Raw genomic sequence first — 13,754 nt, 5'->3', positions numbered from 1 at the left:
TACTACTTTCTACCGTTGTCTCTCTACATACTACTTTCTACCGTTGTCTCTCTACATACTACTCTCTACTGTTGTCTCTCTACATACTAGTCTCTACCGTTGTCTCTCTACATACTACTCTTTACCGTTGTCTCTCTACATACTACTTTCTACCGTTGTCTCTCTACATACTAGTCTCTACTGTTGTCTCTCTACATACTACTCTCTACCGTTGTCTCTCTACATACTAGTCTCTACCGTTGTCTCTCTACATACTACTCTTTACCGTTGTCATTCTACATACTACTCTCTACTGTTGTCTCTCTACATACTACTCTCTACCACCCATATCCTCGGATGGTTTGGGGGACTGGTTGGATTTCGGACATTTAAAGATAATTTATTTTCTTCCTTTAGCTTGTAGTGTATTATTTTAAAATTTAAAAGTAAAGCCTTCATTGATTAATTCATTCATAACTTTTGACGTTTCTCTGTCAAGATGCCGTAAATAAGAATCTGTCATTAATTACTTGACTGGCTAAAAAAAACGTATTTGTTTGTGGCTGGAATCCAACAACATGGCACCATACCCTACGTGTTTAAAAAACAAAAGAGGATCCTCTTCTTTTGTCTGTTGTGCTTATTATTTGCCTATCATGTAAACAAGTTGTTGCCTGATGAAGCCAAACAATAGGTAAGTGTTGTACGCAGCCTGAAGTCAGTCGCCGTCTGGGAGGAACCGAGAGACGACAACATGAACAAAGTTCTTCTGCTCATCATGGCTGCGTCAGGCGAGTCTTTCTTATATTTCATAAATGTTTTTTAGGCTTTTCTTATATCACATTTATATATCTGCTGGCTACACAACTCTCATCACAACACTATTATCATGCACTTTAGTTATTTTATGAATTAAAATCCTTAGTCCGAACCCTTCCTGCAGTAAAAGTAGGAAGGTTTTATCACTTAAATTAGTTTAACTTTACTCCACTTTCTTCACGACTTTATTCTTAAAATATTACGACTTTATTCTTAAACCATTACGACTTTTTTCTGAAAATATTACAACTTTTTTTATTTTTATTTTATGACTATTTTAATTGAAATATTACAACTTTATTTCTGCTTTTTTTCTAGAAACATTAAGACTTTTTTATTACAAGTAGAAGTCCTGCATTTAGACCCTTCAGTGTTCAACTTTACGACCTTTGCCTTCAAATATTATGACATTTTTTTTTTTTTATTGAAATATTATGATTATCTTGTATTTTGTAGTGAGAGTGGATAGACAGGAGGGGGGGGGGGGGGGGGGGTGGGGGATGATATGCAGCAAAGGGCCGTAGGTTGGATTTCAACCTGGGCCACTGCAAAGGACTCAGCCTTCATGAGGCGCACGCTCTGCTGGGTGAGCTAGAGCTCGCCCCAATATTAAGGCTTTTTCAATATGCATTCGGACCCAAACTCGCGACCCCCGCGCCGAGGACCGAGCCCCCACACACGGGCGCACGCTCAACCACGAGTCCACCCAAGCCCCCAATATTACTACTTTTTTCATGAAATATTATATATATATAAAATCTGTCTGTCTGTCTGTCCGTCTCTGTCTGTCTGTCTGTCCGTCTCTGTCTGTCTGTCTGTCTGTCTGTCCGTCTGTCTGTGTCTGTCTGTCTGTGTGTGCGTGCGTGCACGTGTATGTGTGTGTTTGTGTGCGTGTCTGTGTGTGTGTGTGTGTGTGTGTGTGTGTGTGTGTGTGTGTGTTTGTGTGAGTGTGTGTGTGTGTGAGTGTGTGTCTGTGTGTGAGACTCAAATATTTAGCGAGTCCAACGCCCGAGTCCGAGACAACAGAAAAGTCCGGACTCAAGTACTGCAGCCCTGCTCTGAGGGGTCTAGGGGTCTTGGACCCCCTGTTGAAGATCTCTGATTTAGACAATCTGATTGAGAGCAGGCGCCGTTAGGTGTTACTGGAATATAAAAGTGTGCATAATCCATATATTACAAAATATATATATGATACAAAATGTCTTAAAAATTCTGCATCCAGACCAAACGACAAGTCTATCCAGAACAGGACCGTACTTTGTGTTATGAGTCCAAACCTCATAAAGTTTTACATAAAGTAAAATTTTCTATTGATCAATACATTGTTAGTTATGTTGAATATACACAAAAATATCGACAAAAACGCCTGAAATAAACTATAAAAACTTAGAAAAATGCTGATTAAAACGCATTAAAAAAAACCCTCAACAACGTTGGTTTTGAGGTAAGGTTGCTTAAAAGTTATAATTCAGTTGATAAAATGTTATTTTGTTATTGTAAATCGTTCCAGACCTCTGCCCTTGAATACAAATCAGATGCAGACCTTTGACAGATGGGTTTAAGAACAGCTTGTCTAGACCAGTGTTTCTCAAATGGGGGTACGTGTCCCCCTAGAGGTACTTTGGAGGACTGCAGGGGGTACGTGTCCCCCTAGGGGTACTCTAGAGGACTGCAGGGGGTACGTGTCCCACTAGGGGTACGTTGGAGGACTGCAGGGGGTATGTGTCCCCCTAGGGGTACTTTGGAGGACTGCAGGGGGTACGTGTCCCCTTAGGGGTACTCTAGAGGACTGCAGAGGGTACGTGTCCCCCTAGGGGTACTTTAGAGGACTGCAGGGGGTACGTGTCCCCCTAGGGGTACTCTAGAGGACTGCAGAGGGTACGTGTCCCCCTAGGGGTACTCTAGAAAACTGCAGGGGGTACGTGTCCCCCTAGGGGTACTTTGGAGGACTGCAAGGGGTACGTGTCCCCCTAGGGGTACTTTGGAGGACTGCAGGGTGTACATGTCCCCCTAGGGGTACTTTGGAGAACTGCAAGGGGTACGTGTCCCCCTAGGGGTACTCTAGAGAACTGCAGGGGGTACGTGTCCCCTTAGGGGTACTCTAGAGAACTGCAGGGGGTACGTGTCCCCCTAGGGGTACTCTAGAGGACTGCAGGGGGTACGTGTCCCCCTAGGGGTACTTTGGAGGACTGCAGGGGGTACATGTCCCCCTAGGGGTACTCTAGAGGACTGCAGGGGGTACGTGTCCCCCTAGGGGTACTTTGGAGGACTGCAGGGTGTACATGTCCCCCTAGGGGTACTTTGGAGAACTGCAGGGGGTACGTGTCCCCCTAGGGGTACTTTGGAGGACTGCAGGGGGTATACGTGTCCCCCTAGGGGTACTCTGGAGAACTGCAGGGGGTACGTGTCCCCCTAGGGGTACTCTAGAAGACTGCAGGGGGTACGTGTCCACCTAGGGGTACTTTAGAGAACTGCAGGGGGTACGTGTCCCCTTAGGGGTACTCTAGAGAACTGCAGGGGGTACTTGTCCCCCTAGGGTTACTTTAGAGAACTGCAGGGGGTACGTGTCCCCCTAGGGGTACTCTGGAGGACTGCCGGGGGTACGTGTCCCCCTAGTACTCTTGAGCAGGGGTTTTCAAATTGGGTGAATGTGAGCCTCCCCTTAGAGCAGGTAAGGACAGCCGAGCCCCCCCCCCTTCCCCAAAATCCCGTCCGCCTGCCCTAACAAACACACACCTCAGCACTGCAGTAAATGCCATCTTTTGTGTGTTCCAGGCAATGATGAGTTTCAATAACAACTGATAAAATGTAAATATTTTTTAATATTGTATTTGAAGACATTTTATTTCAGGTACGTGTCCCCCTAGGGGTACTCTAGAGGACTGCAGGGGGTACGTGTCCCCCTAGGGGTACTCAGGAGGACTGCAGGGGGTATGTGTCCCCCTAGGGGTACTCTAGAGGACTACAGGGGTTATGTGTCCCCCTAGGGGTACTCTAGAGGACTGCAGGGGGTACGTGTCCCCCTAGGGGTACTTTGGAGGACTGCAGGGGGTACGTGTCCCCCTAGGGGTACTCAGGAGGACTGCAGGGGGTATGTGTCCCCCTAGGGGTACTTTAGAGGACTGCAGGGGGTATGTGTCCCCCTAGGGGTACTCTGGAGGACTGCAGGGGGTACGTAAGATTTTTTGCAGGAAGTTTTTTCAGTCACAAGGCTTTAGTTTTTTAACTTAATTTTTTTCAAAGTTTTTGTCACTATTTTTGACGTTTATCAACTTTTTTTGAAGGTTTTTGTCGTTTGTTTTAACCTATTCTTGTCTTTCTTTTTTATTTCTTTCTACTGTCTTTTTTTTCAAAGTTTTTTTTCTGTTTTTTTTTTTTTTGTTTGTCGCTTATTTTAATTTTTTTGTCACTTTTGTTGTTAGTGTTGCCTTCCTTCCTTCTTTCTACCGTCTTTTTCCAAGTTGTCTCCTTTCTTCATCAGCATTTAACTGTTTTCCAGGTTGTTGTACAAGGCTGTTGTTTAGTAAATCTATCTCTGACATCGCTGTATTCTTCCTCTTTATAGAGAACCACTGGTCTAGACCAACCTCTATAATTTACGGAGATCCAACAATCTCCCCCTAAGAGCAAACATTTAATTAAATGCATGTCTGTCCCTGCAGGGCTGAGTGCTGTCTCATCAGTTGCTGGACGGCACTACTATCTTGTTTATGACAGGAAGAACTTTACTGAAGCCCAAAGATACTGCAGAGAGAAATACACAGACCTGGCCACTGTAGACAGCATGGCGCTTATTAAGCTCCTGAACAACACCGCAGATATAAGCAAAATGGTCTACCCCACATTCAGCTACGTGAGTTCACTTTTCTCTCTTTCATCTCAAAGTCTTTCTGACAGGAGGTTTGAAACCCTCCATAGGAACTAATAACTAAATGTAGAGCAGGAAAAAGTAGAATATTTATCTTTGAAATGTAGCAGAGTAGAAGTCTAAAGTGTTTGAGTTTAAACTTCAGCCGACAGAGTTAGAACAAGTCCAAGTCACGTCTCAAGTCTCAGAGCTAGAGTCCAAGTCTCAAGTCTCGGAGCTAGAGTCCAAGTCACGTCTCAAGTCTCGGAGCTAGAGTCCAAGTCACGAGGATCAGACTGATAGTATTAAGACTGTAGATAGACAGGATATGTAAAAATATGGCCTTAAACATAATTCTTTATAATCAAACATTGCTTTCAGCAAGCCTGGATAGGGCTGTACGATGACCATGTCCTGGGCAACTGGGGGTGGTCACTGTCAGACCCAAGTTTCTACAAACCCGGGGAGACGGAGTTCAGACCATGGGCATCTGGAGAACCAAACCTTGTAACTAATGACAGAGCCTGCACCAGGTTCTATAAAGGGCAATGGATCGACGACGACTGTCAGTCGGCCTGGGGGTCAGTCTGCATGGATGTCAACGGTAAGAACAATAGCTTCTCTGCTGCTCTTTGTTTTCATTGTTTGGGTCAGTCAATCACTTCAATGCACGTCATTGGTACAGCAGCTTTCACACAGGTTGGACCATTCAAAGAGCTTTACAGCTGACTGACAAAGCAACAAATTAGACGGCAGGAATGAGAGCCGTAAACCGGCTCAGTGTGACATCATCAGCATCACTGTGGAAAGAGACGCAGTGATGCTGATGATGTCACACTGACTAATAGAGATTAGACATGTGCATGTGTGTGTGTGTGTGTGTGTGTGTGTGTGTGTGTGTGTGTGTGTGTGTGTGTGTGTGTGCATGTGTGTGTGTGTCTGTGTGTGTGTGTGTTTATGTGTGTGTTTGTGTGTGTGTGTGTGCGTGTCTGTGTGTGTTTATGTGTGTGTGTGTGTGTGTGTGTGTGTGTGTGTGTGTGTCTGTGTGTGGGTGTGTTTATGTGTGTGTGTGTGTGTGTGTGTGTGTGTGTGTGTCTGTGTTGTGTTGTAATGTGGAGAGACGAATTCTTCAGCAGTTTTTTTTTACTAATTAATTGGTTCATTGGTTGTTTCTGATGAACTCAGTGACTACACTTCCCTGTGCTCCATTTCCAGGTTCAGCTGTGACTTTTGTCTTTGTCAACATTGCGATGTCATGGTTCGATGCCCAGACCTACTGCAGAGAACACCACACAGACCTGGCCAGCGTGAGAAACGCCGCAGACAACCAGAAGGTACTGGGGGCGATACCTTACTTAGGAATAGTCTGGATCGGCCTTTTCAGAGACACCTGGAAGTGGTCGGATGGAAGTAACTCCTCATTCAGGTTCTGGCAAAAGGGGCAACCTGACAGCGGCGAGACTTGCGTGGCTGCAGACTTCAGCAATTCTGGAAAATGGGGGGACTGGACCTGTGACTGGAAGAGATCATTCATTTGCTACGGTCCAGGTGAGTACTAGTCTTGCATTTCCAGCTCTATCTCCACAGAGCTGCTGAGTAAAGTCTGGCCCCGCTATACGTACACTCCTCCTTATTCGGCTCATTCCCTTTAAAGGTTAATTCCGGCGCGAAATGAACCTAGGGGTTAATAACATAATGTACCGAGTCGACCGTTCTCTGGGATATGTTTTTATGCTAATCGAATATTTCTCTATGTTGAAACAAGCTAGCACGAACCGCTGATTAGCTTAATGCTAGGCATTCGGGGCACTGGTAGAGTAAAAATAAAATCTTTTTCTTGTGATGATTAGCGGAAGATAGTGGACCCAAATGCAGGGAGAGGCAGGCAGGCAGGGGAAGGTTGAACACGAAGATTTATTTAATCCAAATATAAAAACAAACCTAGCAGGCGAAAACCAATCCAAAAAACCAAGCAGGAAGAAACAGGGAGCACGGAAACTGACGCAGACACATAAAAACTAACCGGACACAGACTGACAGGCAAAACACAAGGATGCAAAACAATCTGACACCAGGCACAGGAAACACAGGGACCAAATAAACTAGGTAACGAGAAGACAGACCTGATCTGACCGACACACCTTCAGTAACGGAGTATCCACAGCTTGCTAACACAAGCAGGAGCATCCGCAAGTGTTGACTTGCAAGTGAAGAGGGATCGGTTTTGGAGAGGGCCTCCGTCAACGTTGCTACTAGCTAAACTAGCAAGCTACACGATGCCCCCCCTCAGCTGTACACCTGGCTGCAACTCGTGCCTCCTGTTCAGCCAGAAGATAGTGGAACTTGAAGCCAGAATAGCGACTCTCCACCAGATCAAGGTGAATGAACAGTTCCTTGACACCATTATCATTGGAAGTTCCCCTCACACACACACTAATGTCGGATGTCTTGATTCCACTCTGCCCTGCACTACTCTCACCCCACCACGCACTAATACAACCTCTGTCCCTGTCGTCTCTCCTCGGCTTCTGCTGAGAACCAAGTCAGCTCTGCTGACCAGCTCCACTCCACACCAGCCTGAGCCATGGCATATAAGCAAGCACCACAGCAGGCGGTCACGACAATGTTCAGGCCCAGCCCAACCTATATGACTAGAAAATCGCTACACCATTCTGATGAACAATGAGGAGTTCCCTCTGCTCTGCGGAAACCCTTCTCTGCCTCGTCCCCACGGCGCTCATCCTGGCCCATCCACACAGTCGGCGCGCCCCCCTTCAGACCCAACAACTTCCACGCTGGTCATCGGAAGCTCCATGGTCAGGGACCTCTACATTCCCCCTACACCTAGCGGTCCATCCAAGGTCTACTGCTTCCCTGGTGCCAAGGTCCGTGACATCCAGCACAAACTTCCCAGCATCCTCGCCTGCCACGCTAAGGTCGACAACATCATCGTGCATGTGGGCACAAACGACATCAGAGAGAGACGGTCGACAGCACTTCGAAAAGACTTCACCACTCTCATCACCACCCTGATGGGCACAGGAAAACGGATCGTCATCTCTGGGCCTCTACCTACCTACAGAAAGGGTGCTGAAAGATGGTCCAGACTGTTCTGGCTCCACACCTGGCTGAAACCCCACTGCGCTTCCCTGGGCATTCCCTATGTCGACAACTTCAACTTGTTCTGGGAGAGGCCCAGCCTGCTGAAACATGATGGTCTCCACCCAAACCGACATGGAGCCAGGCTGCTATCTGACAACATAACGACCACACTGAAAGTTAAGTATTGACATTCTGTTGAAAATATCACAGATTCATGCCCCCCAGGTATTGATCCTAATGGCACTTTACAAGTGAATGAATCTGAAAATGTTTTCTGCAGGGTAACATGTAGTACTAGTACTATTCCAGTTATAATCAACAATAGACCATACAAAGTGGTGAATCCCCTAAGTAATAAGAAGTTGACTGCAAACATAGTCAATTTAGCATCCAGTTCACGTCAGCCACAACCTGCTCCAAAAAAACGAGACAGTGTCTGTAACTCGACTCAGATCAGTTAAATCACAGGTAACCAAAAGAGGGGCAATACTTAACAACCTAATTGGAATTACAACTACCACTGCAATGATAGAACAGGATAGGAAAATTAGATGCAGTCTACTAAATATCAGATCTCTGTCTTCTAAAGCAATACTAGTAAACAAATTGATATCCGATAATCAAATTGATCTATTCTGTCTTACTGAAACCTGGCTGGGCCATGAAGAGTATGTCAGTCTAAATGAAGCCACTCCTCCCACTCATATTAATACTCAAATTCCCAGAGGCTCAGGCCGAGGAGGGGGAGTTGCAGCCATATTTGACTCAAACCTGTTAATTAATCCTAAACCTCAACTAAATTATAACTCTTTTGAAAATCTCGTTCTTAATCTTCAGCATCCAACATGGAAAACAGTACAGCCAATTATATTTGTTGTTGTCTACCGAGCTCCAGGTCCATATTCTGAATTTTTATCATGCGTAGTCCTTCAATCAGACAAAGTACTTATTGTAGGTGATTTTAATATCCATGTGGACGTTGACAGCAATAGCCTTAGTACTGCTTTCAACTCACTACTAGATTCAATTGGTTTCAGTCAGAGTGTGCACGAGGCCACGCACTGTTTTAACCACACCCTCGACCTTGTGCTGGCATATGGCATCAAAATTGAAGACGTAATAGTATTCCCGCAAAATCCTTTATTATCAGACCACTTCTTAATAACTTTCGAATTCTTACTACCCGATTATACGAAATTAGATAAAAGCTTCTACGCTAGAAGCCTATCTGACAGTGCTATAGCTAAATTTAAGGAAGATATTCCAACAGCACTAAACTCATTACCGTGCCGTAATATAACAGAGGATCTTTATGTAAACTTTAGTCCCTCTCAAATTGATAATTTCGTAGACGGTGCTACGGACTGCCTACGGACTACTTTAGACTCTGTTGCTCCCCTTAAAAAGAAGACGATGAAGCAAAGGAAACTAGCACCTTGGTATAACTCCCAAACTCGTAAATTAAAGCAAATCTCGCGCAAACTTGAAAGTAAATGGCGTTCCACCAAACTGGAAGAATCTCATTTAGACTGGCAAGACAGTCTGAAAACCTATAGGAAGACCCTAAGAAAGGCCAGATCAGACTACTATTCATCACTAATAGAAGAAAATAAGAACAACCCAAGGTTTCTTCTCAGCACTGTAGCCAGGCTGACAGATAGTCACAGCTCTATTGAGCCATCTATACCTATAGCTCTGAGTAGTGATGACTTCATGAGTTTCTTTAACGATAAAATTATAACAATTAGAGATACTATTCATCACCTCTTGCCCCCAACCTCTAATGGGTCACCTTTGACTGACAGACTGCTAGAAAGAACGACTAGACCTGACATATACTTAGATTGCTTTTATCCTATAAACCCTCAACAATTAATGCTAAAGGTCTCTTCAGCTAAGCCATCTACCTGTCTCTTGGACCCCATCCCAACGAGGCTACTTAAAGAAGCGTTACCCGTGGTCAACACTTCATTGCTAGATATGATAAATATGTCTTTATTGACAGGTTATGTACCGCAGTCATTTAAAGTAGCTGTGATAAAACCTCTACTGAAAAAACCCACCCTCGATCCTGAGGTCTTAGCCAACTATAGACCTATATCTAACCTTCCCTTTCTCTCCAAGATCCTTGAGAAAGTAGTCGCTAATCAGTTATGTGATTTTCTACATAGCAATAGCTTATTTGAGGACTTTCAGTCAGGATTTAGAAAGCATCATAGCACAGAGACGGCACTGGTGAAAATCACTAACGATCTTCTAATTGCTTCAGACAAAGGACTTGTCTCCGTACTTGTCTTATTAGATCTTAGTGCTGCATTCGATACTATTGACCATACCATCCTCTTACAGAGACTGGAACATTTAGTTGACATTAAAGGAATCGCACTAAACTGGTTTAAGTCCTACTTCTCTGATCGATCGCAATTTGTTAATGTTAACAATAAACCCTCCAATTGCGCTAAAATTAACCATGGCGTTCCTCAAGGCTCAGTGCTTGGACCAATTCTATTCTCCTTATATATGCTTCCTCTAGGCAATATTATTAGGAAACACTCAATTAACTTTCACTGTTATGCGGATGACACCCAATTATATCTGTCAATCAAGCCAGACGAAACCAGCCAGCTAGCTAAACTTCAAGCATGCATTAAAGATATAAAATCATGGATGGCCTACAATTTCCTGATGTTAAACTCAAACAAAACCGAAGTTATTGTGCTGGGCCCAAAACACCTCCGAACCTCATTAGCCGAAGATATAATTACTCTGGATGGTATTGCCCTGGCCTCCAGTACTACTGTCAGAAATCTAGGAGTTATTTTTGATCAGGATCTATCCTTTAACGCCCATCTAAAACACACCTCTAGAACAGCCTTTTTTCACCTTCGTAACATTGCTAAAATTAGGAACATCCTATCTCAAAACGATGCAGAAAAACTAGTCCATGCATTCGTTACTTCCAGGCTGGACTACTGTAATTCCTTATTATCAGGATGCTCAAATAAGTCCCTTAGGACTCTCCAGCTGATCCAGAATGCTGCAGCGCGTGTTCTGACAAGAACTAAGAAAAGAGATCATATTTCTCCTGTATTAGCTTCTCTCCATTGGCTTCCTGTAAAATCCAGGATTGAATTTAAAATCCTTCTTCTGACCTACAAAGCTCTAAATGGTCAAGCTCCTTCATATCTTGAGGACCTCTTAGTACCTTATTGTCCCACTAGAGCACTACGCTCCCAGAATGCAGAGTTACTTGTGGTTCCTAGAGTCTCTAAAAGTAGAATGGGAGGCAGAGCCTTCAGCTATCAGGCTCCTCTCCTGTGGAACCAGCTCCCAATCTGGGTTCGGGGGGCAGACACCATCGCTACATTTAAGACTAAACTGAAAACTCTCCTCTTTGATAAAGCTTATAGTTAGGGAGTGAGGAGTTGCAGTGAACGCCTAGACCGGCGGGCCAGGGCGTATCGCTGCAGACACAGCACCCCTGCTTTTCTCTGCTTCTCTTTACAGTCATCAGATTCGTATAATCAATAATATAATCAATAATATAGTGCCTCTCCTAGTTATGCTATTATAATTCTAGACTGCCGAGGAAGTTTCTTCTTATGACACGCTCTTTTCTTTTGTTTCCTTTTATGCACATCCTGTCTCAGCCATTTTGATGCTACCAAGCCATCACCTCCCGTTAGCATCCCATTGACTGCCATTCATTTTGACGTCACTTTGACAGAGAATAACTTTACATCTGAAGAGTTTAAAGATTCTATTTGTCCGTTGTTTATTTCTAAAGAAACACGACAATGTATAAAAGGCTCCATTACCTTGTACCTCACGTTATGGCTCTGTAGCAGACGTTTTTATAAAAATACGCTAACGATTGGGTCATAACCACGAGACTTACTGTCTCATAGTAGAGGAATTACCGTATAGTACAGGAGAAGCTCTCAGGCAGTTTGGACTTCCATTAGCTGTTTAAGTTTAATTACTAATGTTAACTATCATTTTAGTGATCAATAATTAGCCTGTGTCTATGTTATCTCCTTACATATACCTACGCTCTCCGTCTCTGCTAGATTGGGAATGATTGAGATTTCTCTTGGCACAGCTACCAGAAGACTTCCAACTTTCAGACAGGTTGCTCACGTCACATCTACGTCTTCAAGCTCAGTTGGAGGCTGCTCAGTAACGCTCAGCCATCACCGGGAAAGAGACTTCACTGGTCTCCGTCCAGAGACACGGCATCTGTTGGTCCATTTCTTTAACTGTGTCTGCTGTTTCAAGCTAGAGAAACATTCGATTAGCATGAAAACAGATCCCAGAGAACGGTTGACTCAGTACACATATGTTATTAACCCCTTGGTTCATTTTGCGCCGGAATTGTCCTTTAATGCTGAAAATCTGCAGCAGATGGAGGTCATTGTTCAAACCGGTGATGACCAGTTCCAGATGCAGAATTTCGCAGAAGTTTCTACAGATTGTTTCCGCAGATTTTTAAAAAATTTAAATAAAACTGAATGTTAAAACATCTCAAACCCAAGCAGAGAAACAGTTCGCTAAATATCTGCAGATTTTGTTTGAGTCTGTTGATGAGGAAAGTCAACATTATAATGAACAGGATGCTGATTATTATCCAGACAGACATGTTATAACTCATAAAGTTTGTTTTGATTTTTACAAAGCGGTTCCTGTTCCAAAGCAAGTGATGAAAGTGATGAAAGTGGTGAAAGTGAAGTTTGAGAACAAGAACAGTCTGGATCTGAATGACCCTGCTGTGATGGAGGCCATGTTGAAGCAGGTAACTCATGTTTTATACTTTTATACTAAATCAGAACAACCAAATGACTCCTAAAAGCAAAATACAAGAAGATAAAGACAACTTCATTCACCCTCAGAGAGAAAATTCACATTCCAGCAATAAAGAGACCGTGTGAAGAGAAAACAGATATTTTATTTTAAAATAATGAATACAGCTAAATAAATAAAAGCTATATACACACTGTGAACCTTTGATGTAGATTTACAGCCAAAATCTCACAGTATCTCACTGTTTAAATGTTGTACAGGATGATACTGTAAATGGCAATGCATTCTGGGAGAAAATAATAATATTACAGCACTGTGGCTACATTTACGCTGCTACGTATTGGTTTAAAAAGGGATATCTTCTGCTACGTTTACTCCTCTCATTCCCCCTGCTCTGGCGTTCCCCCCTCTCGTTCCCCCTGCTCTACCTCCCCCTCTCATTCCCCCTGCTCTGGCGTTTCCCCCCTCTCATTCCCCCTGCTCTGGTGTTTCCCCCCTCTCATTCCCCCTGCTCTGGTGTTTCCCCTTATCATTCCCCCTGCTCTGGGGTTTCCCCCTCTCATTCCCCCTGCTCTGGGGTTTCCCCCTCTCATTCCCCCTGCTCTGGCATTTCCTCCTCTCATTCCCCCTGCTCTGGTGTTTCCCCTTCTCATTCCCCCTGCTCTGGTGTGTCCCCCTCTTATTCCCCCTGCTCTGGCGTTTCCCCCTCTCATCTCTGCTGTGTTTCCCCTCTCATTCCCCCTGCTCTGGCGTTCCCCCCTCTCGTTCCCCCTGCTCTACTCCCCCTCTCATCCCCTGCTCTGGCATTCCCCCCTCTCGTTCCCCCTGCTCTGGCGTTCCCCCCTCTCGTTCCCCCTGCTCTGGCGTTCCCCCCTCTCGTTCCCCCTGCTCTGGCGTTCCCCCCTCTCGTTCCCCCTGCTCTGGCGTTTCCCCCTTTCATTCCCCCTGCTCTGGCGTTTCCCCCTTTCATTCCCCCTGCTCTGGTGTTCCCCCCTCTCTCTGTGAGTGATGATGTTGAGTTGAGTTTTGTGTCTCAGCTGAAACAGAAGCTGAGGGACCAGGGGCTGGACGACAACATCAAACTGAGCTGGAGGAAGCAGGCCGATGGAAAAGTCTTCCACAAGGAAGACAAGAAGACAAACGAGGAGGAGGAAGAGGGATGAGCTGTAATGTTGAGTTGAGTTTCTTTCCTCAAATCAGATAGACC

At 44.6% G+C, this 13,754-nt stretch overlaps 1 protein-coding gene across 1 annotated transcript; it reads left to right on the top strand.

Moving 5' to 3' along the window:
* Positions 1 to 4,582: 4,582 nt before the first annotated feature.
* On the top strand, positions 4,583 to 6,204 carry LOC116045484 (macrophage mannose receptor 1-like). Its single transcript, XM_031293139.1, has 3 exons — positions 4,583 to 4,651; positions 5,027 to 5,249; positions 5,861 to 6,204. Exons 1-3 carry the CDS (start codon positions 4,583 to 4,585, stop codon positions 6,202 to 6,204), a joined length of 636 nt encoding a protein of 211 aa, XP_031148999.1.
* Positions 6,205 to 13,754: the final 7,550 nt, after the last annotated feature.

The sequence above is a fragment of the Sander lucioperca genome, chromosome 12 (assembly GCF_008315115.2).
Source record: "Sander lucioperca isolate FBNREF2018 chromosome 12, SLUC_FBN_1.2, whole genome shotgun sequence".
NCBI lineage: Eukaryota > Metazoa > Chordata > Actinopteri > Perciformes > Percidae > Sander > Sander lucioperca.
This window is presented reverse-complemented; position numbering and strand designations above follow the sequence as displayed.

Excerpts from the sequence above, each read along its gene's own strand:
- LOC116045484 (XM_031293139.1), top strand. The coding sequence starts at position 4,583 with ATGGCGCTTATTAAGCTCCTGAACAACACCGCAGATATAAGCAAAATG. Across the intron at positions 4,652-5,026 it reads TCTACCCCACATTCAGCTAC|CAAGCCTGGATAGGGCTGTA; the intron begins GTGAGTTCACTT and ends CATTGCTTTCAG. Across the intron at positions 5,250-5,860 it reads AGTCTGCATGGATGTCAACG|GTTCAGCTGTGACTTTTGTC; the intron begins GTAAGAACAATA and ends CTCCATTTCCAG.